General features: G+C 48.9%; 1 protein-coding gene across 3 annotated transcripts in view; it reads right to left on the reverse strand.

Annotated features, from left to right (window-relative positions):
* Positions 1 to 14,017, reverse strand: part of MAN1C1 (mannosidase alpha class 1C member 1) — a 134,312-nt gene extending 120,295 nt beyond the window's left edge. For all 3 annotated transcript variants that reach the window (XM_059690742.1, XM_059690741.1, XM_059690743.1), the window contains exon 1: positions 13,475 to 14,017. In XM_059690742.1, coding sequence (XP_059546725.1) covers positions 13,475 to 14,017 — 543 coding nt within the window. The remainder of the gene's footprint in view (positions 1 to 13,474) is intronic.
* Positions 14,018 to 27,375: the final 13,358 nt, after the last annotated feature.

The following is a 27,375-nucleotide window of genomic DNA, read 5'->3' on the forward strand; positions in this document are numbered from 1 at the left end:
GTTTGGTGGTGATGAACTCCTTTAGCTTTTTCTTATCCGTGAAGCTCTTTATCTGACCTTCTATTCTGAATGATAGCTTTGCTGGATAAAGTAATCTTGGTTGCAGGTTCTTGTTATTCATCACTTTGAATATTTCTTGCCACTCTCTTCTGGCCTGCATGGTTTCTGTTGAGAAATCAGCTGACAGTCGTATGGGTACTCCCTTGTAGGTAACTGACTGTCTTTCTCTTGCTGCTTTTAAGATTCTCTCTTTGTCTTTTGCTCTTGGCATTTTAATTATGATGTGTCTTGGTGTGGTCCTCTTTGGATTCCTTTTGTTTGGGGTTCTCTGCGCTTCCTGGACTTGTAAGTCTATTTCTTTCACCAGGTAGGGGAAGTTTTCTGTCATTATTTCTTCAAATAGGTTTTCAATATCTTGCCCTCTCTCTTCTTCTGGTACCCCTATAATTCTGATGTTGGTACGCTTGAAGTTGTCCCAGAGGCTCCTTACACTATCTTCATATTTTTGGAATCTCTTTTCTTTTTTCTTTTTCGGTTGGGTATTTTTTGTTTCTTCGTATTTCAAATCTTTGACTTGATTCTTGGGATCCTCTTGTCTGCTGTTGGATCTCTGTAAATTATTCTTTATTTCAGTCAGTGTATGCTTAATTTCTAGTTGGTCCTTTTTCATGTCCTCCATGGTCTCACTATACTTATTGAGGGACTCATTAAATTTATCGGCAGTTTCCATAAAATTCTTGAAAAACCTTATAAACGTGGCCTTGAACTCTATATCCAGTCGTTTGCTTTCCTCTGTTTCTGCCATTTGTGACCTGTTTCTTTGTCTCCGCATTTTGGCTGCTTCCCTGTGTTGATAGAGTGGCTTTGTGTGCTAGGTGTCCTGTAGGGCCCAGTGGCTCAGCCTCCCCAGTTACCTGAGGTGGACACTCTTGGTGCACCCCCTTGTGGGCTTTGTGCACAGTCTTGTTGTAGCTATGCCTTGGTTGTTGTAGGATCACTGGGAGGAATTGACCTCCAGGCCAATTGGCAGTGAGAATTAGCTGTGTCTGCAGTGGGAGAACTTCTGTGCTGGAGACACCCTTCTGGGGCAAGACTTGCTTCAGTGGGGCTTTGGTGCTCACTGAGACTGCACCCTGAGTGTGTCCCTTATGGATCTGAGGAGTTGTGATCTGGATGGTCCCCCTCTGACCACTGGGTACAGTGGCTCTTGGATCTAAGGAGGTGCTAATTTAGCCTCTGCCTGAGGTTACACAGCAGGAACTACGAAGAGAACTGCAGATTCTCCTTCCTTTTTTTTTTTTGGAGTTTGGAAGTGCCCTGATGCTGCTCAGCTGTGTAGCAATGCAAGCTGCTGTGGGGCCTTGGGCCTTCTCTTGGAAGCTCTGGGTCTATCTGGCCCGGCTGCAGTTAGGTAATTACAGGTTGCAAATGGCCGGGGCATTCATATGCAAAAGCATCTGCCACAGCCTGGGTGGGGTGGGGTCTCAAGGAATCAAAGGGCGGAGCAAACAGCTATGGCGGAGCCTCAGCCCCGCCCTAAGGAGTCGCGAGTCCCAGGGTCCAGGCAATGGCTGCAAGCACCTCTGAGGGAAAGCCGCCCTCAAGATCGCCCGCTGCCAGACAGACCAGTTTCTCCCCATATGAGTTCTGGGTCCCCAGAGACTTCCCGGAACCAGATTTCAGAGCCATAGGGAGCTTGTGTCTCCCTCTGGATTCAAAAAGACAGCCGCGTCCTCAGGTGCCAGACCCTTTCCAGGCGCTTGCGGGCCCCGTACCTCTGTACTCCACCTCTGCAGCTCCTCTGGCTCTCAGTGTGCTTTTCATTCCTTCTAGTTGTAGAATTTACACTCAGCCAGTTTTCCTGAAGTTCTGGATGATGTCCATTTTGTGTTTTTGATGTGATTTTCAATTGTTGTGGGAGGCAGGAATTTCCCGGTGTTTATCTATGCCGCCATCTTAGTTTCTCCAAAGAGAGAGTCTTAAAAGCAGCAAGAGAAAAGCAAGGGAATGCCCATACGACTGTCAGCTGATTTATCAACAAAAACTATGCAGGCCAAAAGGGAGTGACAAGAAATAGTGAAAATGATGAATAGCAAGGACCAAAAACCAAGATTACTCTACCCAGAAAAGCTATCATTTAGAATTGAAAGTCAGATAAAGAGCTTCACAGACAAGAAAAAGGTAAAGGAGTTCATCACCACCAAACCAGAATTATATGAAATGTTGAAGGATATTCTGTAAGAAGAGGATGAAGAATAAAAAGATCAAAAATATAAACAACAAAATAGCAACAAATACATACCTATCAACAATTGAATCTAAAAATCAAAATAAATGACTAAGAAATCTAATGAACAGAATAAACTGGTGAATAAAATAGAATCAGAGGCATGAAAATGGAACAGACTGATGATTCTCAGAGGGAAGGAGGTTGGGGGGCAGGAAGAGATTAAACGAAGATCTTATATGAATATATACATTACCTATGGACACAGACAATAGGGTGGGGAAGGCCTGGGATGGGGCCAGAATCGGAGCAATAGGGGGAAAAAAGAGGGATATCTGTAATAACCACAACAGTAAAGATTAAATACACACACACACACACACACACACACACACCCTCTAGAGGCCCGGTGCATGAATTTGTGCACCAGTGGGGTCCCTTGGCCTGGCCTGTGGGATCAGGCCAAAACTGGCTCTCCAACATCCCCCGAGGGGTCCCAGATTACAAGACATGCAGGACAGGCCAAGGGACCCCACCGGTGCACAATCAGGGCCAGGGAGGGACACGGGAGGTTGGCCCGCCAGGGAGGGACCACGGGAGGGCTCCAGGGTGTGTCCAGCCTGTCTTGCTCAATCCCAATTGGCTGGATCCCAGCAGCAAGCTAACCTACTGGTTGGAGCATCTGCCCCCTGGTGGTCAGTGCACGTCATAACAGCAGTTGAGCGGCCTTAGCATATCATTAGCATATTATGCTTTAATTGGTTGAACGGCCAACCCAACAGCCAGACACTTAGCATATTAGGCTTTTATTATATAGGATATATATATAATAAAGATGAAACAGAAACCTCAATCAATGATGGAAGGACATAATTGTTATACTAAAAACTTTGGGTTTGTTCTGTTAGTAACAGTGAGAAAATTGAATATATTAATAAAAATCATGCAATTTCTTCTTTATGGGAAAAAAAAAGAAATATGGGCAAAATGTTTCCAAACTTGATGAAAAAAATATTACCCAAAGAAACTCAACAAACCCCAAGAAGGATAAACAATGATATCCACACTTAAGCACAACATAGTCAAATTATTGAAGAATAAAGATAAAGAGAAAATCTTAACAGCATTGAAAGAAAGGGGGAAAGATTACACACAAGGAAATATATCTTAACCTCTCATCAGAAACAATGCAAGTTACAGATCAATGGGTCTTTTAAGGAAAAAAAAAAAAAGTCAACTTAAAATTCTATATCCAGCAAAAATATCAAATACTAGAAAATCAAATGCATGTTGGGCTTAACATTCTGTTAAAATCATTATAATCACAATAATAACATAATTAAAGAAGAAAATTATATGGTGATCATCTCCATAAATACAGGAAAAAAAGCATTTGAAAAAATTCAACCCTATTCCTGATAAAAACTCACAGCAAACTAGCAATAGAAGGGGGCTTCCTCAATCTGATAAAAGGCATCTATCAAAACCTGTACCTAACATCATACTTAGTAATGAAAGACATTTTTCCCTTGCTATCAAGAACAAGGCAAAGATGTCAATTCTCACATCTATTTAACATTGAACTGGACGGCCTAGTCCAGGGGTCCTCAAACTTTTTAAACAGGGGGCCAGTTCACTGGCCCTCAGGCCATTGGAGGGCCAGACTATAGTTTTAAAAAAAACTATGAACAAATTCCTATGCACACTGCACATATCTTATTTTGAAGTAAAAAAATAAAACGGGAACAAATACAATATTTGTATTTGCATGTGGCCCGCAGGCCGTAGTTTGAGGACCCCTGGCCTAGTCAGTGCAATGAAGCAAGAAAAATAAATGAAAGGCATAGCCATTGGAAAGGAAAAGGTAAACTGTCTTGACTCGCAGACAATATGAGTATATGCATAAAAGATACTAAAAATATTTAAAAATTAATAAATGAATTCAATAAGGTCACATGATGAAAAGTCAATGTACAAAACAATCTATTGTATTTCTACATACTAACAACAAACAATTGAAAAATAAAAATTTAAAGAATACCATTTACAACAGCATAAAAAATATAAAATACTTAGAGATATGGCTAATAAAAGATATTCAAGCCATCAAAACTACAAAACATGTTCAGAGAAATTAAAGAAAATCTAAATTAACAGAGATACCACATTCATGGGCCCAATACTGTTAAGATATCAATTCTCCCCAAGTTGATTTATAAACTCAAGGAAAATCCAAAGTCCTAACAGGAATTTTCACAGAAACTGATTAGCTTGTTCTCAAATATATGCAGAAATGTAAAGGACCTATGTAATAGCCAAATCTATTTTGAAAAATAAGTTCAAAGATGAAGGAATCAGATGACCTTAAGTTCTTAACACGTACTAAAAGCTCCAGCATGAAAATAGTATGAATTGGCATTAAGATAAATCAATAGAACAGAAGAGTCCTGAAACAGTACTACATGTATATATGGTCAATTAATCTAACAGGACATCAAATCAATTCAATGGGGAAAATAAAACAGTACTAAGCAACTGGACCATCTAAGTGGAAAATAATGAACTGCAACTCCTACCTCACACCATACAGAAAAATTAATTTGAAGTAGATGAGAGACGTAATTGTAAAAACTAATATGATCAAGCTTGTAGAACTAAAAAGAGACAATCTTCATGACCTTAGGGTAGGCAAAGATATTTTTTTAAGTACACACAGAAACAATCACCATAAAAAATATTGATACATTGGACTTCATTAAAATTTAAAACTTCTGCTCTCTGAGTGACACCATTAAGAAAATGGAAAGATAAATCATAGAAGGAGAGCAAATACATATATACCTGACAAAGAACTTACATCTAGAATATGTAAAGAATTTCTAGAATTCAATAAGATGATAAACAGAGCTTTTTTTTTTTTTTAACAAAAAAGGGCAATATATTTTAGTAGGCACATAAAAGGAAGATATGGAAATGGCAAATAAAACACATGAAAAGATGTTCACTATCAATAATTAACAGGGAAACAAAAATTTAAATCACCATGAAATATCAGTACACAACACACAGAATAGCTAAACTTAAAAAGGTGGACACTACTTAGTGTTACTGAAGACACAAAACCCTCATACACGCATTGTTGGTGGGAGTATAAAATGGTCTAACTACTTGGGGAAAGTGTCCCAGTTTTTTTTTTTAAAGTTAAAAATATATAACTACACAAAAGAAAGGAAAACATGCCTACACAAAGACTTGTACATACAATGTTCATAGCAGCTTATTCATAACTAGGGGCCCGGTGCACGAAATTCGTGCACTGGGTGTGTGTGTGTGTGTGTGTGTGTGTGTGTGTGTGTGTGGCAGGGGGGGTGTCCCTCAGCCCAGCCTGCCCCCTCTCACATACTGGGAGCCCTCAGGCATTGACCCCCATCACCCTCCAATCGCAGGATCGGCCCCCAGCCCAGGCCTGATGCCTCTGGCCCAGGCATCAGGCCTGGGCAGGGACCCCCAGACCCCTCCAATTGCTGGCTCTGCCCCTTGCCCAGGCCTGATGCCTCCGCCAGAGGTGTCAGGCTTGGACAGGGGACCCCCATCTCCCCCTGATCACTGGCTCTGGCCCCCGCCCAGGCCTGAGGCCTCTGGCCCAGGAATCATGCCTGGGCAGGGGACCCCCATCTCCCTCTGATCGCTTGCTCCACCCCCCGCCCAAGCCTGACACCTCTGACCCAGGCTTCAGGCCTGGGCAAGGGGACCATCATATCCCCCCAATCCCCGGCTCAGACCCCGCCCAGGCCTGATGCCTCGGCCAGAGGAGTTGACCCTCATCACCCTCCGATCACCAATCACCGGATCGGCCCCTTGACCAGGCCTGAGGCCTCCCGCAGAGGTTCAGGCCTGGGCAGGGGACCCCCAGCTCCCCGTGGTTTCAGGCTCCGCCCTTGCCCAGGCCTAATGCCTCTGGCTGAGGCGTCCGGCTTGGGCAGCGGGGACCCGCAGCTGCAGCGGCCTCGCGATCGTGGGCTCCGCTTTAGGCCCAGGCAAGGGACCCCTAGCTCCCGGGACTCCCAGCTTCGACTGTGTCCAGCTCCCATCGCTGGCTCCACCCTACCTACTTCCTGCTATCACTGGCCAGGGCAGCAAAGGCGCCTGATTCTCTGATCATGGCTGGGGGGCAGGGCAGAGGCGGCCCCAGGGCCGCCTTTGCCCTGCCCCCCAGCTCTTAGCTCCCCCCTGGGTTTCCGATCACTGTCAGGGGCAGGGGGCTTCTTCCTGCTTTCCCTTTCGCCTCCCTGCATTGTGCCTACATATGCAAATTAACCACCATCTTGTTGGCAGTTAACTGCCACTCTTTGTTGGCAGTTAACTGCCAATCATAGTTGGCAGTTAACTGCCAATCATAGTTGGCAGTTAATTTGCATATAGCCCTGATTAGCCAATGAAAAGGGTATCGTCGTACGCCAATTACCATTTTTCTCTTTTATTAGATAGGATAGCCAAACACTGGAAACAACCAAGAAGTCTAACAACAGGTCAATAGATGAACAAATTGTGGTATATTTATACAACAGGATACATCTCCACAGTAAAAAGGAATGAAGTACTGATCACATGCATGAGAGAAGCCTTGTACAAAAAGGCATATATGTATTGTGCTATTCCATTTAGCTGGAGTTCTAGAACAGGTGAAACTAATCTCTGGTGACAAATCAAAACAGTGGTTGGGGGTGGATGTTGGGGACTGACTGGGAGGGAGCAGAGGGGACCTTCTGAGGTGGTGGAAATGCTCCATATCTTGACAGGGGAGTGGTTTATATGGCTTTCTGTACTTGTTAAAACTTACCAAACTGTTTATTTAGGATCTGTGCAGTTTGCTATATGTAAATTATACTTAAATAAATAGATGGTACCTGTATCACAGGATTGTTGTAAAAAAAAAAGATGAGAACACAAGCGACAGGCACTGAGAGGCTAACAGTCTTACCTATGCACCGCATCAGGCCCTACAAACATTGCTGTATTGCACAGTGATTTTATGTGACCACCGCGTCATGGCAGAGATGGAAGGAGAGGAGCAAAATCTATTCTTCAGTCAGCAAAAATGGTTGCTATGGAGTGAAAACTGTTTGCCTCTAAGTTTCACCTGTGGAGCAGCTGACTCCCAGAACATTCCAGATAAGAGCATAAATATTGCTTATCTATTAAGGAGGACACTAATCATATATCAAAGTTTCCTTGGTCAGAGTGACCACTAACAGTGCTGGGCTAACACAGATGGACAACTGCCTGGTCTTTAATTAATGAAAATTCAGAGTTAAGAGACATACTCAGACCCCTTGTAGTCTAGCTGTTCTGCTGCAGAGTTTGGGGAGCTCTCAACCCAAATCTTCAAAAACAGCTTTCTCAGGGGAAGAAACAGCTTCCACTGGGCCATCACACTAAGGCCATGTGATCTCTATAGCTCCTGTTCTCCAGGAATGGAGACACCAAAAAGCAAGTGTAGCTTACAATGATCTCTGCGTTTAAAAGGACCAAGGATAGCCCTAGCCGGTTTGGCTCAGTGGATAGAGTGTTGGCCTGTGGACCGAAGGGTCCCGGGTTTGATTCCCGTCAAGGGTGCGTACCTCAGTTGCAGGCTCCTTCCCCGGCCTGGGCCCTGGTCAAGGCCCTTGCAAGAGGCAACCAATTGATGTGTTTCTCTCACATCATTATTTCTCTCTGTCTTCTCTCTCTCTAAAAATTAATGGAAAAATATCCTTGGCTGAGGATGAGAGAGAGAGAGAGAGAGAGAGAGAGAGAGAGAGAGAGAGAGAACCAAGTATGCTGCCTCACCTATTAACTAGTCCCCAGAGCTGACTGAGGGTGAATTTTGAGTCTTTGAGGAGTATCCAGTTTGTTTCCTACCATCACCTGCCATGAAAATACAGAACTAAGAAAGCTGAAATTTCCCCAAATTATGCAAACACTTGTGCATAAGGCCTTGGCCCCAGGGTAATGGGAAATCAAGAGCCAGGGCTTACTGTTTGATGAGCCTGTTTTTTGTGGGTTTGTTTTTTTGGTTTGTTTGTTTGGACTGCAGGTGTACAGGACTGGAATAATAATCCTTGGTTTATGACATTCATCCCAGCCCTGTGAATGGCCCTTCTTTTAAAGAAATGTAATAAATGCCCATGAATTCACCTGAGGCAACTACTCTCCTGAATCCTGTCCATCATTTCCTTGCTAAGGCTTTCCTGACATGACCTATGAAAGCAAGGTAGGGAGAGAATTTCCTAAAGCTCCCACCTCCTCCCTTAACACAGACTCAACTTAGGATGCAGAGGCAGGCACGTTCCCCCAGCCAGAGGCACTACCTCAAGGCTGGGTGCCCACCTAGATTACCAAACAGCTTCCCTACACAGGGCCTTACAATCTGCATGCCTGATTTATTTTTTTTTCAATAAGAGAAAAGATGTAAGTCCCTTTGAGCAAAGTATGCCTGATATCTATCACAATATTTATTTTTGGTGGAGTAATGTTTCAGTCTTCGGGGGAAAGCTAGAGAAAAGGCATTTCTTGAGCTTGGATGTAAATAAGTCACTCTGAAAACTGCAGGGGGATCTATATTCTTACCCCCCTGCTAACTACAATGTGAAATAAGCAGCTGACTTTTAAAAGTCATTGTATTACTTGTTTCTAAACCAAACACTAAAGAAAGTTAGGGATCTGAGGCCCAAGAAGCAATTGCTCCTGGAATGTCTGCTCCTAATTCCCGCAAGGGATGGTGCAACTCAAAATGAAAGTGAGATCCACCCAACCTGCAGGTGTTAAGTTATACACCTGCCGGGGATGAGTTCTAAGCTTTCCTTGCAGTGCTCAGCTCTAAGGAGGAAGGATGAGGTATGCGAATGAGCTTAGGATGCAAGGGTCTCCCAAGGGACCTTTCCAGTTATTATAGGCCACTCTTCCTATCTATATTAAATGTATCATAGAGCAGGACAAGAGTGAAACTGAAGGACAGGGGAGGGATCCATCCAGCATTCGATGGATCTGCACTTTAAACAGAGCTCTTCAAAGGAAAGCTATTTAAATCTGAGGCGTTCCTAGTATTAATTATCCTAACATCTCACAGGCTCAGATTCACATGCTACAAAGAACACAAAGCCTTTTAATTTTCCTACCTGTCCCTGACACCGGCGGTGATAAATCAGACATACAGAGAAACCACACATGACTAACGAACCAGCCCATTAATGGGGAGCAAAGATCATTTGCCAAGATGACTTACTCAGACTTAGCCACATATCATAACCAGCAATATCCTGGAGGCTTAACGCAGCAGGCAGGGACGGCAAGAGCCCCGGCGCTCCCTGCCAAGTTGCAGGCATTCCAGGGAGACTCGGGCATCCCGCAGATGCCTGCTATCCAGGCATGAAAGGTTTCACTCATGGCTGCCCCCTCCCCACTCCCTTCGAGTTAAACTTGGACTTGGAAAATTACTGCACTTCTATAAGATCTCTTGAGTCTTTTAGAAGCCCCCAAATCTGGCTGTGGCCCCCTACTCTGAGTCTCAGAATCAAGAACCTTAGGAAGAAGGGCCAGCCTCTGCCACCAGTAACCTTAACTGCTAGTTTATAGATTTTTGCTGTCGCCACTCATTCAAGTATCTGAGCCAACTAGGTACCATACCCTACTCCAGGTGCTTGGGCAGATCCATACACAAAACAGTAAACAGGTGGGAGTGATGGAGAGATAAGAATCCTCTAAATGCCAGTCTGTTCGTTTTACCATGAAAACTGAGGCACAGTGATAAATAGGGATTTTCCTCTTAGGTTGGGGTGATAGAGTGGCTAGGGCATGAACACAGGTTGGATTCTTAGTGGGACTGCCATATACAGTGGTGTGTAAGGGTAGAGGGGATGGGAACGAGGCTGAAATTTAACCCATATTCTTCATAGGGCTAAGGGCAGCCCCACTCCAATACTCACTGTCCCAGGCTGCTCAATTCCCTTTAACAAAAGCCCCCTTCACTGGAAGGGACAACTGAGGCTCCCCAGATCAGCAACCAATCCTCATTAATAGGGGCCAAGAGAGTGTGAATCCCTTCATTGGGATGTAACCCTGACAAGCTATATAACCCCAATTCTTGTCAAGAGTGAGAAGAGTCTGTTGAACTTAAATTCATCAGAAACCCACCTATAGCTGAGGTCTCTATACTAATTTTAACAATAATTTCCTAGATTATCATCAGATCTGAAAGGAAAGACAGCTAGCAAGCCGTTTTACATTTTCGCCAACCCTTTACTCTTCATGATCCCAAGCTGAGGATCTGTCACTGTTCAATCTCACCTTTAACCTCAAGTTATGGGTGACAGGAATAATTAACTTAATCAAATCTATAAATATCTACTCTCGACTAGGTGTTAGGGATACAACATCAACACCACCACCATCAACAGCAACACTCTTCTGTCCCTGACTTCATGGAACTAAGACATGCTGAATATGAGCTGGGGAAAGCCCATCTGCTAAGAGAGAAGACTGGCAGTCTACTTAGAGGCTAGGTCCGGAAGCAAGAGTGCATGTGGCCTGCCTATTGTCCCCTCCCTCACCCCATTTCACAGAAGGAAAAATAAGGTCCAGGAAGGAGCTGAAGTGACTTGCCCAGAGTCAGACAGCTGACAGCTGAGCTAAACTGTCAAACCCCACGTTCTCTGGGTCTCCCCTTTACAGCACATTGCCTCCTCTAAGGTTCCAAAATCGCAAAGTGAGGAGAAATAGTTGGTTTGCGTGACAGATTGTTTCCTGATGCATGTACCAGAGCATGCAGCTCCAACCCAACTTATCAGCACAGACCTTGTACCCATGTCCATCTTTCAAACCAGAATGTTTATAAATACAGTTCGTCGATCTAGAGCCCAGTGTCCAGTCTTCATTTACTCTCATTTATCACCCTCTCTGACTCTCTTGATGTTTACTTTCACTTAAAAAAAAAAAACCTCATAAGAACAGAGCCCTTTTTATCTGATGCTAGCTCCCCCTCTGCTCCTGGGGTCTAATCAATCCATGTCTGGAAATAAATTAGCCAGAGAGAAAATCTACAGTACCTTTTATGAAAACAGGCACCTTTCTGAAATGATCCACCCCTGGGCATGGCACAGATAGAAATTTAAATGAGGAGGAAATAAAGACATTCTCCAGCAATAGTCATATGCATTCCCATCAGGCAGGACACCAGGGAACAAGGTCACTCTGGGTTAAGAGCTAAACCAAAAACTCAGCCCCACATTATTCAGGTTGTTTGGAAGGGTGGGGACCCGGGGAGAGTCCAAACTCAGTAAGTCTGAAGAGGCAATAGGCTTCCAAACATAATAGTGTATATAGTCCAGGCCCCTCCATTCTGAGGAGCTTAAGGTCTTCAAGATAGTAAGAGAGGGCTCACTGAACATCAACTTCAGGCAAATGCAAGTAGGCCTCCAGCTACTACTGGGGCACACAGAGATGCCACATAGAAAGATCCAGACATGTGGCACCCAACATGGACCTCCACCCATCATGTTATTTTACACCCACCTGCGAAGCATAGTCCCTGCACATGCAACTCCCACCCACCCCCAGCTGCTGCTGCAAGTCACGCCCACAGCCTCTGCCCACAAGAGAGGCTGTCTTTGTATAGAGGGGCAAAACCAAGTCCTCACTAGCCAGGCCACCATGACTCCCAACCCCGGGCTTTCAGAAATGGGTCACACATCCAGACACAAATGCAGAAAGCACCTCTTCTGAAGAGGACGGTAGTTAATAGTTAATCCTTTGAAAATCTCTGGCAGCTCTGGACACCCCATGAAAAACTGCATCCATGCAGCTTATATGTCATTTCCCTGGGGTTACTGCCCTCTTGGGGAGGTCTGAAAGGGCAGAAACTCAGAGGCAGCTTTGAGAAAGGGGGCTTCGTGTGGTCCAGGTGAGTATTGGACAAGTTTCTTAACCCCTCCTTAACTACTGCAAGTCCCAGCCTTTAATACACCTTGGAGATTTCAACAAGAATTTGGAAGCTGAGAGTGCACACACACACACACACACAACAAGGACTCATCTTTGTGGCTTTCTATCTTGATGTCACAAAATGTCCTGCGAATACTAATGAAGACAGTCTCCAAACAGGGCTTAGAGCGGAGGAGCTGAGTAGCAGCAGGGAAAGGAGTCGGGGAAAGGTGGGCGTTGGGGAGGATAGTCTGGACAAGGAGAGGGGGACAACTAGGCTCTCCACTGGCTGAGTAGGTCTCAGCACCGCAGGTCCTGGCCTCGCTGCCTGCTCACCCTGGAAATCACAGCAGAGCGGGGGCGGGGGGGGGGGGGGGGTGTTATCCTCTCCTTTCTAGGGAGAAGACCCTGGCCCACCGCTTGCCCAAGGCCCCCTGGTGGCCTGGGGTGTCAACGCAGCCCCCTATGCATTGCTGGGCAAAAACCTCCCACTGGCAGCTCTAACAGTGGCGGAGCAGACTATTTAGGTACCAGTGGCAGCTTGGCAACGGTCTTCAAGCCCTGGTGAGGCTGCGTTTGCTTGTGGCTTCTTAAACTAAGACTAAGATTCCGATCAAAGTGATCCTTCTCAACCACTCCCCTAGTACCATCCCTATAAGGGAACAAGTCCAAGAACGGCTTCATTAAGCCAACAATCCTGGAGCGTGGTCTTACTGATCATTCCTTCCTGCATCACATACAATGATGTGCAACTGTTCCAAGGCTCAATAGCAGCAGCAGTTAGCAAGAATGCACAACACACTCTGGTTTGTAGGTTACTGACGGGATTGCAAAGGATTTGCAGGGCACCAAATGCCCCCCCAACCCCTGGGTTTCCAGGTAGCAGATCCTACAGGCGTTTGGGGAAGTCGGGATTTCCAGTGAGAAAGAACAGGGTCCTTGACTCCTGCAGGAAGACAGGATGTCCATGAAAGAACCTGACCGGATACCGCACAAAACTCTACCAGCAACTCCACAGGCAGGAGGGAGCCCACCTGGGCTGGGGCCTGGGCTGGAAAGACCGGAGCCTGGGGGGGTGTTGGGGGGGGGGGCGGTCCAGAGGTTCAGCTGCCACTGGTCAGGGGTAGGGATCACTGAGGGGACCGGAGCGGGCAGTTTGGGAGGAGAGGGGAGGGTGCAGGGGGCGCCAGGCGAGTCCAGAGCCGACCAGGGACCGGGCGTGACGACGGGCCGGGAAGTGGATGGAAGCCCAGGAGGGTCTTCTCTTTTGCGGGGGAGGAGAGTCCTTACCTCCTTGATTTTCTCCCGCTGGGTTTGAACCAGGCTCTGGGGCTCCTCGCTGCCGCGGGTCCGGGTCCCCAGGACCGGGTGGCGCAGGCGGCTCCGGAACGCGTGGAAGTCAAAGCTGAACGGGGGGCTCCCCTCCTGGGGGCCCTCCCCGCGGCCGCCGCCTCCGCCGCGGGGCACCGTGGCCTCCTCCCGCGGCCGGGTGGGCTGGGTCCGCCGCGGCCACCCCTTCCTCCGCCGGGGGCTGGCGAGGCTGCTGGGGTCCTCCTCCCCCGGGGCCGGCGCGGCGGGGGCCGGGTTGGGGGGTGACTCCCGCGCTCCGGCCAGGGGGAGCCCCGGGACTTCGGGCACCGCCTCCAGGCCCGGCTGCCGGGCCCGGGGGGCCAGGAAGAAGCGCTTGAAGCGAGAGGAGTGGGGCAGCAGGAAGAGGGCCCCGAAGCACAGCGTGAAGAGGCCCGAGAGGAAGAGCAGGAACAGGAACTTCTGCGGCAGCCGCAGCGCCCACGGCGAGGCCGGGGCGAAGCCGGGCACTTTCCTCCCGAGCATCGTGGCCGGGCGCGGGGCTGGCGACCGTCCGCTCCCGCCGGCCCCGGGGCTCCGAGTCCCGGCACTTGGCGGCCGGGGCGGTCGTCGAGGGGCGCCGCCGGGCGGGGGCCCCGCGTGTCTCTGGCCGGGGCCGCCTCCGAAGGAAGTTCGGGGAGTTTGGAGCGAGTCTTCCCGCGCCGGGGCGGGGGCGCCGCGGCCTCGGCGGGGCCCGGGCGAGCCGGGCAGCACGGCCCAGGGCCCGGGCCCGCGAGGGCCGCCGCCCGCCGCCGCCCCCTCGCGCCGCGCAGCCCCCCGCGCCGCGACCGGAGCCCACGGGCCCGCGCCTTCCCGCGCTGCGGCCGCCGCCGGGGCCGTCACATGCCGTCCGCGGTGCCCGCTGTCGACGCAGAGGCGCCCGCAGGCCTGGTCCCCACGCCGAGCCCCTCGGCCCGAAGTTTCAGCCTCAGAAGCAGTTTCCCGAGAGCACGAACCCGGGGCGAGGCCGGAGGGTCAGCGGCGCCCCGAGCGCCGACCAGCCAGGTGGCGACAGCGCGCGGCGCGGCTCTCGGCGCGCGGCCACAACTTTGCCCTCCGCGGACGGCGCCGGGCGCGGGGGCGACACTTCGGAGCCCGCCGGGCGGGGGCTGCCCGGGCCCAGGTCCAGAGCCCGGCGCCGTCCGGCGGCCGCAGCGGCGCCCGGGAGTGGGGGCTCTCGCCCCGCCAACTCGGGAGGGCGCCGGGTTCCCGCGGGGATCACCTGTTCCCGGTCCCCGCCGGCTCCGCGGAGCGCGCCTCCCCCGCTGCAGCTGGCGTGCCAGCCGCGGCCGCTCCACACGAGCCGCCGCGCCGCAGGCTGAGCCGCCGCTGCCGAGCCTGCGCCCCACGCGAGCGCACCGCCAGCCCGCCGCCTCCGCCGCCGCAGCCCGGCTGTCACAGAGACGGCGCCCAGGCCCCGCCTCCCTCCGGGCCACGCCCTCCGGCCACGCCCACTGCGCGCGCCCACGGTCCACCTCGGCCGCGGCGCCGCAGCCTGGCCGCCGGCCTCGAGTCTGGAGCAGGGAGCGCGGGGCCTCGGCGAGGGCGGGAGCGGGACCAGCCTCCAAGCCACGCCACGCCCCTCCCGTGGCCGGCGCCGTGCACACCCCACATTCCCCCGGCACCAACGGTCCAGCGGCGCGGGGCTGGCGGGGGCGGGGGCGAGCGCAGCGAGGTCATTGGCTGCCTCGGAGGGATCCCCGGTCGCCCATTGGTTAGTGCCCAGCGTCCCTGGCCTGGAAGCGACCGAGACCGCCCCGCTTCGCCCCGCCACTGGGTGGTTGGTCCCTGGGGGCAGGAGGTCTGGCTGGTCGGGAGGGCTCTGGCCAGCCTTAGGTGACCTCTCTCGCCCCTCAGGGTCAGTCCCGGTTGGCAGGGTGCTGGGGGCCTGCCCGGGGACCCCAGAGCTTCCGCAGAAGCTGCGGTGGTGCTGCTGTGGCCGGCTGTGAGCAAGGGGTGGCCACGCCGGGAGCTGTGGCTGCTGTGGGGCCGGGTGAAGGCCGTGTGTAGACTGGACTCCTGCAGACCACTGCTCTGCCTGCCTTTTCCCTCAGCCCCAAGCCGGGCCAGGACCCCAGGGTGGGGCAGGGAGAGGTGCTAACCGCAGCGGTAGAAGGACAAGGAAGAGACCTACCTGGTCGTGTGCACAGAGGACCACACACACGTGCATGGGTACCTGGATGCCTGCGTGTGTTTATGTGCATTGGTTTGTTCCTATGCATAGATTACACGCACGTGTGTGTGTGTGTGTGTGTGTGTGTGTATTTGCACACAAACATAACAATTTAGGTGTGGACATCAAGTGATTATACCAAAGCATACACAGACACAGACATAGACATATGAGTACAACTATTGACACGTGCATTCACATACCCACAGATGCACAACACACAGGTCCAAGCACATGTGCACACTGCCCAGACGTGTGTCTCCACCTCAAGGCCGTCACTTCTTCCTCCGTGGACTTAAGTCTCTCTGTGTCTTTCCTTCCTGTTAAGCCTTACCCAGGGCAAAGCAACATTGTGCTGTGTGGGTCTTTCATGCAAAACACTTTATAGAGACAAATAACAGCAGAGGGAGAGACAAATTAAGAGGTGTAATAGGCAAGAGGGAAAATATCTGCTTTCAGCTGCAATTTAAAATGAAATGCAGCGTTGACGAGACAGAGAATACTGCAGGGAGGCCTTTCCCGGCAGAAGAATTGGCCCAGGCAGACTCTCACCTCCTAAATCTTGCTTCTTCCCCGAGGCCTGCTATGGATGGGCTCTTGGGACTCAGACATCCTTGTACCTCTGGCCAGACCATTAACAGCAGACCCTCCCCTGATATTTAAATACCCTTGCCATGTGAATCTCTTTCAGTTGGAAATAAAAGCTGGTCTGGGTAACAGGTACAAATAACTTGGCCAGGGGGTTGAACAGTTTTTTCCAACCCCACAAATTCTAATTCAGATGTTCCCGTCTTTGCCGAGTTTGATTGGCAGGAGTCAGTTCCCTGGAATCATCAGAGACAAGGATGTGATCCAGTTGGAAACCTGGCCTGGCCTCTCCTGATTCCCATGCCTAAGCCTCTCCTCACTGGGTCTGACCTCCAGAAGTGGCAGCCTTGTCTCTGGAGAACCAGGGAGGAACCCAGCTTTCCTTGAAAGTACCCCACATTCCATGATGAAAGAGTAAAGGGATCACTATTCAGTCCCCTGAGAAGGTAGGACCCAGGAGAATGGGAGGAAAGCAAGGCTGAGTCACAGAAGGATATGTCTGTTTGAACGATGCGCACTGGACAGGTCTGTGGTATGCTGGCGAACCAGGGTATCAAATGGGGCTGCTGGCCGGCTGTTGTGGCTCAGTGGTTGAGCATCAACTATGAACCAGGAGATAACAGATTCCCATTCAGGGCACATGCTTGGGTTGTGGGCTTATTCCCAGTAGGAGGCATGCAGGAGGCAGCCACTCAATGATTCTCTTTCATCATTGATGTTTCTATCTATCTCTCCCTCTCCCTTCCTCTCTGAAACCAATACAAATATGTATTTTTTTTAAAAAAAATAATTTTTTTAAAGAAAGTGGGGCTACAGTAAGCCTGACATGCCTTCCACAGACTCAGGCTACAAAAACCAGAGCCCAGCAGGGACAACTCCATTTCCAACCAATGTCATTTGGTGAGTACACTGAGTTGGTAATACCATAACCTTTACAATCTCCCCCGCAAGCTCACTGAAATTCTGGAGGTCCCTATCCCACCCCCACCCCCATCCTCGAACCTCTAGCCCCCAGAGACCTTACACATACCATCACTCTTTTCTCACTGGATTTTTTACTATTGATATGCTGTCCCATAGCAGACACTGAGGTCTGCACGGCAGGGACCATGGCTTGTTCATCTCTCTAACTGCCCTAGATCTTAACTACAATGTCTTGCACATGGGTACTGTGTTTGTTGAGTAATGAACGAAAGAATGGATGGATGCCCATTTCACAGGTGAGGAAACTGAGGCTCAGGATAGAGAATAATAGTGAACTAACCTTTTCTATGTATCAATTACATATTGCTTCATTTACTTTTCAAGACAATCTTATGAGGTAGATACTATTAATAGCCTCATTTTACAGATAAGAATACTAAGGCTTAGACATATTGAGAGTCAATTAACAAGTATCTTTCTCAGTTTAATGTAGAAAATCAAGTGGGATTGGGCACAGAAATGAAAGCTATTTCAAAAATCTATTTATCCTGGCCACAAACATTTATTGAAATTAGATGCTAGGTATTACATTAGTCTTGAGAGGACACAAAGATGAGCAAGGCATGGTCCCTGTCATTGCTGATTCACTCATTCTTTTAGTGGAGAACTGTTTATTGAACACTTATTATGTGCCAGGTACAGAGGGGCTTGGCATATCAGCCCTAAATATGGCAGGCATGACGCCTATCTTCAGGGAATGTTTGTCTGAAAGGCAACAAGGACCAGTTCAGCCCATTAGAAAGGGAATTCCAGGCACTGGGCACTGGCTAAGTCCTTCATTCTCATCCTATCCAACCTTCACAATGGTCCTCTCTGAAGTAGGCCTTGAGATCTCATTTTAACCGACAGGGAAACTGAGGCTCAGGGGTATGACATGACCTGCCCAAAGTCACACAGGGAATAATTTGTAAATATGAGAGAAAACCAGACTTATCCAAGAACCTATTCTTCTTCTGTTAGTAATCTATCTATCTATATAAAAGCCTAAACGACTGTTACTACCGGACAACTGGTCAGTAGCTATGACGTGCACTGACCACCAGGGGGCAGATGCTCAACACAGGAGCTGCCCCCTGGTGGTCCATGTGATCCCATATCCAACCTTCTACGGTCCTTCCCCGTGGCCGGCAGGCTCTGATCAGCCCAGATCGCTGGCCAGGCCGAGGGGCCCCACTCATGCACAAATTCGTGCACCGGGCCTCTAGTATTGATAATAAGTATGATTAATGGGGCATTCACTGTGTGTCAAGCCCTTATAAAAGCATGTTATAGAAGCTCACTTATTTGATCTTTACAACCACCCATAGACAGGTACTATTATTGCCAACATTTTACAGAAGAGGAAACTAGAACACAGAGATATTATGGACCTTGTCTAATGTCACACAGTTGAGAAGTGGCAGAGGGAGGAGTCTGAACCCAGGTGGTCAGGCTCCAGACCCCCCTTCTGTCTTTCAGAGTCTATTGCTCTGCATCTTTTGATGCCACAACAGCAGGCGCTGTCAAAGGGCATGGCAGAAAGAGGTCACTAGCCTCAGGCGAAATTATCACAGGCTTGTTGGATTGTATGAGCTCATTCAGTCATTCCACAATTATGTATAAAGGACCTGCTATGTTCCATGTAATAAAGTAGGCATTAGGGATATAATGGTGAGCAAAAATAGACACATTATTCCCATTGTGGAGCTTACAGTTTCATGGGGAAGAGGAGTTAAAATAAATAAGCAACCCTCAAATAAGTGTGCAAGCTGAGAAAAGAGAAAGGACGGAGACAGCAGTGGTCAGGGAAGACTTCCCCTAAGGATGAGCAAAGAGGGGTAGTCAGAACACTCAGACGGAGAGGACAGCATATGCAAAGGCCCTGAGGTGGGAGGAACATGGTGCTGTTGAGAACAGACAAGCCAGTAGAGAGAATGATGGAGAAAGACAGGAGATGTCACTGATGATTTTGGGCAGGAGTAGGAATGTGTGCAGGGGTAGGTGGGTGGGTGGATTCATATTAACATTTTTAAAAAGGCTACTCTAGCTACAGTGGGAAACAGAATGGAAAGCAGGCGTGAATGAAGTGGGTGCCCTTCCAAGGGTATTGCAAGTCTGTGGTAGGTCTTGGACGGGGGAAGTGAGGCTGGACAGGACCGCAAGATCCAAATCAGACTTAGAATCCAAAATTGATAGGACTTGGTAATGGCTTGATATTAGATGTTGATAGAGGGAGACATCTGCAGTGATTCCCAGGTCTCTAACTCGCCTGGGGGCCATGGCATTTGTTGAGATGGGAGCAGCGAACCAGGCAGGGCTTCCTGTCTGCCCAGGAAGGCACTAGACAGTTGGTGCAGAATCGAAACTTAAATGGTCATTAGTCCCATTTAGCATCAAAGACTAGAAATGAAGCCAAGGTCGAGCCAAGAGATAATCATCAGGCAGCTTCCTTAATGGCCTCCAGACAAATTCAACCCCAGGCAGGAGAGACACTGATGACAGAACCTGCTGGGTGAGAGCACGCCAGGTCAGTCCCCAGATAACAGGCCCCGCGGCTGTGCTAGGCCCACTCCAGTGGCTGCAGTCAATACCTCTCTGTGCACTGAGGCTGATTTCAGGATTACAGGGCCCAGAACACCTGCCCTCAGGCTCTTAAAAGACCATGAAAGTTTCAATTCTTCTTTGCCAGAGTCCCCAGACTTGCATCAGAGGTGGCCCGGCCAACCAGGAGCCAGAGTTCCCCACCAGGAGCCATGTAGCCCCCAGGGAACATTTGGCCATGTCTCGAGATGATTTTGGTTGTCACAGTTGGGGAAGGAGTGCTACTGGCATCTAGTGGATAGCAGTCAAAGATGCTATTAAGCATCTTACAACGCACAGAACAGCCCACCTCCCACAACAAAGAATGGTCCAGCCCCAGATGCCAACAGCGCCAAGGGTGGGAAACCCTGGCTTAAGGCCAAGGCTTTGAAGTCTGAGAGGCCTGGGTTTGCAGCCTGGCTTTGCCACATAATCGTCTACTTGACCTTGGCCAATTTATCTGACCTCTCAGAGCCTCGATTTCTTCACCTGTCAAATGGGGTCAATAGTGACGCACTCTTCATAAAGATGATGTGAGAATTAAATGAGATAACTGGCTATTAAAGTGCCTGAGCAAATGTTACACTCATCCTCCAAGTGAGCAGGGGCTGGGTTTGACTTACTATTTTGGATCTACCCCACCCCAAACCTAAGTCCTCAGGGTGCTGGAGGAGGGTACGCAAGGTGATAAGAATGAGGACCCCCAGAGTCCCCGCTTTGAGTCTTGACTCAATCCCCTACCAGCAGTGAGATCCTGGGCAAATTGCTCGCCTCTTGAAGCTCCAGCCTTTCATCTGTGAAATGGGGACGGTCACAGTTTCCACCACATACGGAGTTATGGGGACTAAAGGTAAATGTCTTCGCGCAGAGTCTGTAGGCAGTGAGCACGGGGGGAAATGTGAACCAATCTAATCGAAGAATCAGTGTTGCCTCATTTCTTAATGGCAAGCAAGCTAGCAATCTGAGCTAAAACTCTGTAACTCAGTTTCCAGGGAAGCTCCAATTTCAAGCACTCTGTCCATCTTCCCTATGAGAACTCTCATTTGTCAGGCTGCACACACTGATCTTTCATGTCTGAGGACATGCTCCCTGTCTCCATAACAATAATGGCGGTGTTTATGAAGTCCTGGTGTGGTAAGCACGGGCTCAGCACGACTCGGGGAAGCCCCTCCTCCCCAGAAGTTTCTAGATCAGTGGTTCTCAACCTTGGCTGCACATTAGAATCACCTGGGAATCTTTTTAAAACCCTGATTTCTGGGCCACATCCTCCGGAAATTCTGTTTCTTTGTTATGGGGTGGGGCTACAACGGCAGCAGCAGGCAAGGAAGCTACCAAGGACAGGGGTGTCAGAGTGAGCACCTCCTGCCAGCCCAGAACCTCTTGGGCGGGGCCACCACATCGGTAACAAAGAAACAGAACTTCTGGAGGATGAGGCCCAGAAATCAGGATTTTAAAAAGACTCCCAGGTGATTCTAACGTGCAGCCAAGGTTGAGAACCACTGCTCCAGGTCATCCAGCTGAATGGTAGACTGCTGCAGATGTGGAATCTCAGGGTCAGAGCGTATAAATCAGAAACTTGCAGTAGAGGCAGAGCAGGCTGCTGGGTCTCAGGACTTGAGAGTCCCATCTGCGGCCACTACCTCAAGCATACCAAGGGGTCAAGGTTCTTCTCACCCCCACAGTCCTGGGCCACACTGACCTAGCTGACACGGCGAGGACTGAATGAAATAATCCATGTTAATGTTCTAGCAGAGTGCCTGCAAATAGCAGGAACTAAATGTTAGTTATTATTATTTACGGTGCTGGTACATTTTAAAGGGCACATAAAGTTTGAATCTCATAAAAGTACATTTCTAAGAGCTTACATCAATTCCCCCTAAAGCAAGAAATAAAATTGTATCTTCGAAATGTAACCCTGGCATAATTTAGTCATCTGGCTCTACCTGCTAATAGCAAGAGGTTTGGGGTTGTTGGAGGGTCTGTTTGTTAACGTCCATGGGCTATGGAAGCTCCAACTTCTATGCAGGGTCTCCGGCGTCTGCCCTCCGGGGATTAGGCTGGTGAGAAGGGCCCAGGCATCAGGCAGGTGTTGCTGGGTGAAGACCACGTGGACCAAACAATTGTGGGAAATTCCCTCAAACCTTATTCTTGATGCCATCCAAGTATTTTCTAGAACCAGATCCATAAGCCAGAGGTTCAAAGGAGCATTGTGGGCAGGGCCTTGAATCTCATAGACCTGGCTTTTGGTAGCTGTGTAACCCGGGCAAGTCACTGCATCTGTTTAAGCCCCCGTTTCCTCGGCTATAAAAATAGCAATAATGTTATTACTAAACTCAGTATATGACAAATGTTAGTATTATTAAAAGAAGCACTTTGAGACAGTCAGTCAGAGAAAGACAAGTACCACATACTCTCACTTGTATGTGAAATCTAAGTAACAAAATAAACAGAAGAACAGAATGGATCCAGAGGCATGGAAGCATGGAACAGCGTGTGGAATCTTGGAGGGAAGGTGTGGGGGGGGGGGGTGAGTGGGAGGTAATAAACCAAAGACCTTGAATGCATATATGCAAAGCCCATGGCCAAAAACAGCAGGGTAGTGAAGGCCTGGGGCAGGGGCGGAGGGTGAAGGCAGGCTGGAGGGCGTCAATGAGGGGGGAGAAAGGACATACGTAATACTTTCAACAATAAAGAATTATTAAAATAAATAAAATATAAGTTTCAATTTCAAAAAACAAAAAAGCAGCAGCCTTGCCACCATGACTCAGTGATTGAGCGTTGACCTATGAGCCAGGAGATCAAGGCATGCCTGGGTGGCGGGCGCAGTCCCCAGTGGGGGGCGTGCAGGAGGCAGCCGATCAACAGTTCTCTCTCATCATTGATGTTTTTATCTCTCTCCCCCTCTCTCTTCCTCTTTGAAATCAAATATATATATATATATATATATATATATATATATATATATATATATATATTCAAAAAGAAGCAGAAAACCAACAAGTTTAAGATTCCAGGTTGATTAATGAAAGAGAAGAAAGATTGACGCTTGAAGAGGGAGTTTCAGTTATCCTATTGTCCCAAGTCCCAGCTCGCCATTTGATTGGGTGACATGGGTACGTCACTCACCTGCCTGAGCCAGTTTCTTCATCCATAAAGGGTGCCCATAATACCCTAAATGAGATAACCAGTGGGTAGGGTAACTTTGTTGGCGTTAATGCAAAGGAAACATGTTCCTTGTGGCTATGATCCCTGTTAAAAAAATAATTTTCATCATTCCACATACATTTATTGAGACTCAATCATGATTTAACAGTTTTTGTGATGCCCCCTGATGTATTTCCTATTTTATTCCATCCTACTTTTCTCTAATATCCTATTATATGAATTTTAAAAAACAAAAAAGCTGATAGAAACCGAGCTAGTCATTTGTACTGTTTGCCAAATGCTTCTGGAACTCTGCCTTTGGGGCACATGACAGGGTGGCCCCACCCCCTCGTGGTTGAGTAGAGAGCCAAGTGACTCATTCTGGCCAATGAGCTGCCAGCAGAAATGACATCATTTCTAGTCCAGAGCATTCAGTTGCCAGTGCCATATCCTCCAGAGCTCTAGCTTCCTTTCTAGCAAGGTGACTGACAGGGATTGAGATGGCAGCCGCGCCAACAGCCAGGGCCCCTGTGTGACTATGACGAGCAGAACCTTCTGCACATCTGCAGTGGCATGGAGGAGCTTATGTGAGAAATTAATACACGTTGTGTCAAGCCACTGAGACCACGGGGCTTTAAAAACGTTTTCAACTTAAAAGCCAGTTATAAGATAGGTTACTTTTTTTTTTTTTTTTGCATACTCAATCTTCATGGTCTAGGGCAGTGATGGCGAACCTTTTGAGCTCGGCGTGTCAGCATTTTGAAAAACCCTAACTTAACTCTGGTGCCGTGTCACATATAGAAATTTTTTGATATTTGCAACCATAGTAAAACAAAGACTTATATTTTTGGTATTTATTTTATATATTTAAATGCCATTTAACAAAGAAAATCAAACAAAAAAAAGAGTTCGCGTGTCACCTCTGACACGCGTGTCATAGGTTCGCCATCACTGGGCTAGGGTGCACTTTACATTTACAGCGCCTCCTAATTCAGACCAGCCGCGTCCCAAGTGCACCGGAAGCCCTGTGTGGCTAGTGGCTATGGAACTGGGCAGCGAGGCTGTCATGGAAATGACCCTCATTTTGAAACACATTGTCCTGAGGCATCCTGAATAAATAGATCTTTATCTTTGGCCCACGGATCTTTAGAAAAGGAAATCCCGTGTTCCCTAAAACAGGCTGTGGCTAGACTTCAGATCCATTTCTCCTCATTTAGTCTGCAGTGGGGGTTCCTTCCTGCATTACAACCAGCTGCCATTTCCCTCCCTCTAGCCAATTCGCTCACCTCCACGCTCTCAAATTAAAAAAATGGGGGGCTTTTTAAGAGGCCTAGGCTGAAAATAAAGAGAAAAGTATGGATATTTAAAATGTTCTCAGCACCCACAGTATTCCAGCATAGAGGGCTCAGGTTTGGGAGGTAGATCCCAATAATAAGTCGAGCCCAGTCCCTGCTCACTGGGAGGATGAGTGTAACATTTCCTTCAGGCTCTTTATAGCCAGTTCTCTCGTTTAATTCTCACGTCATCTCTATGAGGAGTGTATTTACTATTGACCCCATTTGACAGGTGAAGAAATCGAGGCTCTGAGAGATCAGATAAGTTGGCCAAGGTCAAGCAGCCAATGTGTGGCAAGGCCAGGCTGCAAACCCAGGCCTCTCTGACTTCAAAGCCTTGGCCTTAAGCCAGGGTTTCTCACCCTTGGCGCTGTTGACATTTGGGGCTGGACAATGCTTTGTTGTGTGTGTGTAGGGGGTAGGAGGGGGCAGCGTTCTGTGCATTGTAAGGTCTTTAATAGCATCTTTGACTACTACCCACTAGATGCCAGTAGCAGGTTGACTGGGGGGAGGGGGAAAGGGGAGACATCCTACACTTTCTTCGAAGGGTCTGAACTGCAGGCTTCCGGGTCCTGAGGGATGGAGGATGGGGTGGGAGGAGGGTGAGACTAAGGCATTAATTACAACTTGATCTCATACCCTGGGGAAGACGGAATTCCTTTTGACTTGGGATGTTGACTTGGGACCTATACAGCAGGATTACGGGTTGCAGGTAAATATTAATTATTTTCTTATCAATCTGTGATTATGTATGTGTGTTATTGTTAAAATGGGATTACACTGCACCTACTCCTGGGGAAATGTGTATCTTTAATTTACCAATATGTCAGGAGCTTTTCCCCAGGAAACTAAATATTCTTCTACTTCATCATTCTGACAGCCCAAAGTATTTTTAAAATGGATATACCATACTGTATTCACCCAGCCCAGTCCTGCTGGACGGTAAGGTCATTTCTGATGGTCATTGCATTTGACAGTAGTTTATTGCTCTCCACCTGCCTTTGGTTCCACAGAAAGCAGGTCAGAGGACATATTCAGAGAGAAAGGCGCGATCACCCCAAGGCGTCCTCCTGGCCTTGTGGGGTTTGACCACATGGACACCAGCTTCTGTGGAGGAGAGGAGGGCACAGCTTCTCTGAGCTTCGCGGGGAGAGCTGTGCGAGCGGGAACGTGTGAAAGACGGAGGCCCCAGCGGTGCCAGGCCTGCCACTGATTAGCTCCATGGACATCCTCCCTAAGCTCAGTTTGCTCGTTTGGGAAATGAGAATAATAATGCTGGCCCCTTGGTATTGCTGTGGAGATTAAATGAGGCTGCCTATAAATCCTGGCTAAAGAAGACAGCGAGCGCACACACCAAGCTCTGCTCTCTCCTGGTGCTCCACCAACGGGAGGCCAAAGAGGTTTTTCTAGCAGCAGAAAGCCACAGGGGCAATTAGCACAGGCGAGCCAGTAACTAACAAGACTGGAAAGGCAGAGATGCAGGTCAGTGGGTTGTAACTTAGGGGAGCCGAGAATCCTGAAGTTTAGTGGAGCCCTGTATCACCAATGGGGAAAGCTAGAAGTAACCAGGTTTATACTTTAGAACCCCACCCCCCACCCCAAAGGCTCAGCGATGATCTATAGGTCAAGGTGAGGGGGAACTGAAAACAGGAGTGGGTCCCTGCTCTTCCTGCCTTCCCCTGTTCTCAGTTACCACCTCTGGGTAGCAAACCAAGGTTGGGCCTGGGCCTGAGGACAGGTGTGAGAGAGGCCATTCCTCCTGGGGGCCCCGGTGTGGGGTGGGGGGTGCAGGGCGGGGGGGCGGGGGGGGGGGGAGGCAGACACAGAAACAGAACAGGAGCTGCGGGAGGGAGGCTGTAGGACCCAGCAGAAAGGCCAGCCTGCATGGCGAGTTAGAGGGGACTGAGACAGGGAGGTCTGGTGGGCGGCCCCACACAGGCGTTTGCTCCAACTGCCCACTTTAAGACGGGGGCACTGGGCCTTGCCACAAATCCACACTCTGTAGCCTCCCCAGCCCCCGCTCTCTCTGTGCCTCCTCCTCCTCCACCAGGCAGACAACGGCCTCTGCAGGCCCTGTGCCTGATGCTTTCTCTTCAGCCCTTGCTCAGAGGGGTGTGGGGGCATCCTGCTCAGCCTGTAGCTGGGCCCAGGATCCTCGAGGTTGCACCCCTTCCAGGAAATCACCACTGAATCTTGTTCTCAGAAACTCCGCCTCCTAATCAGCTGTCACCTCCAGTGCTGGCTGATGCAGCTTCAACCCTCTCAGAGGCATGAGCTTTCCCAGCCATTTGGAAAGAAGCAAAAGCGTCCAGAGATCAAAGCCAGAAAAGGAGGCCGGGCAGGAGTCGGGTGGACAAAGGAGCGTGGCTCAAATGTCACCTGCAGATGGTCAGCTCTATAGATCGCCGAGGGGGGAGGTGTTCCCCGACCTGTGTGTGCGCCTAGAGCAGCGGTTCTCAACCTGTGGGTCGCGACCCCTTTGGGGGTCGAAGGACCCTTTCACAGGGGTCGCCTAAGACTATCGGAAAACACATATATAATTACATATTGTTTTTGTGATTAATCACTATGCTTTCATTAGGTTCAATTTGTAACAATGAAAATACAACCTGCATATCAGATATTTACATGATGATTCATAACGGTAGCAAAATTACAGTTATGAAGTAGCAACGAAAATAATTTCATGGTTGGGTCATCACAACAGGAGGAACTGTATGAAAGGGTTGCGGCATTAGGAAGGTTGCGAACCACTGACCTAGAGTCAAATGCCTTTGGCAGAGGTAGGGAGTGCTCATACTCCCCCAGGGCGAGGGCCAGCGCATTCCAGTACCGTGGATCAGGGAATAAAAATACAGGAAGCCCAGCTACATCTGAATTACAGATAAGCAACCAATACCTTTTACTCTTAAGTATGCTCCATGCAATATTAGGGACATAATATAGTAACAGATTAGCAATCATTCACCTGGAGTTCCAAGTTAATGCGGCTGTCTGTCGTTTACCCGGCAACTCATCTGCCCCAGCACCGGCCTGGCACTGTAGCAAGTGTTCATTGGAGG

Source organism: Myotis daubentonii, chromosome 3, assembly GCF_963259705.1.
Source record: "Myotis daubentonii chromosome 3, mMyoDau2.1, whole genome shotgun sequence".
NCBI classification, from domain to species: Eukaryota; Metazoa; Chordata; class Mammalia; order Chiroptera; family Vespertilionidae; genus Myotis; species Myotis daubentonii.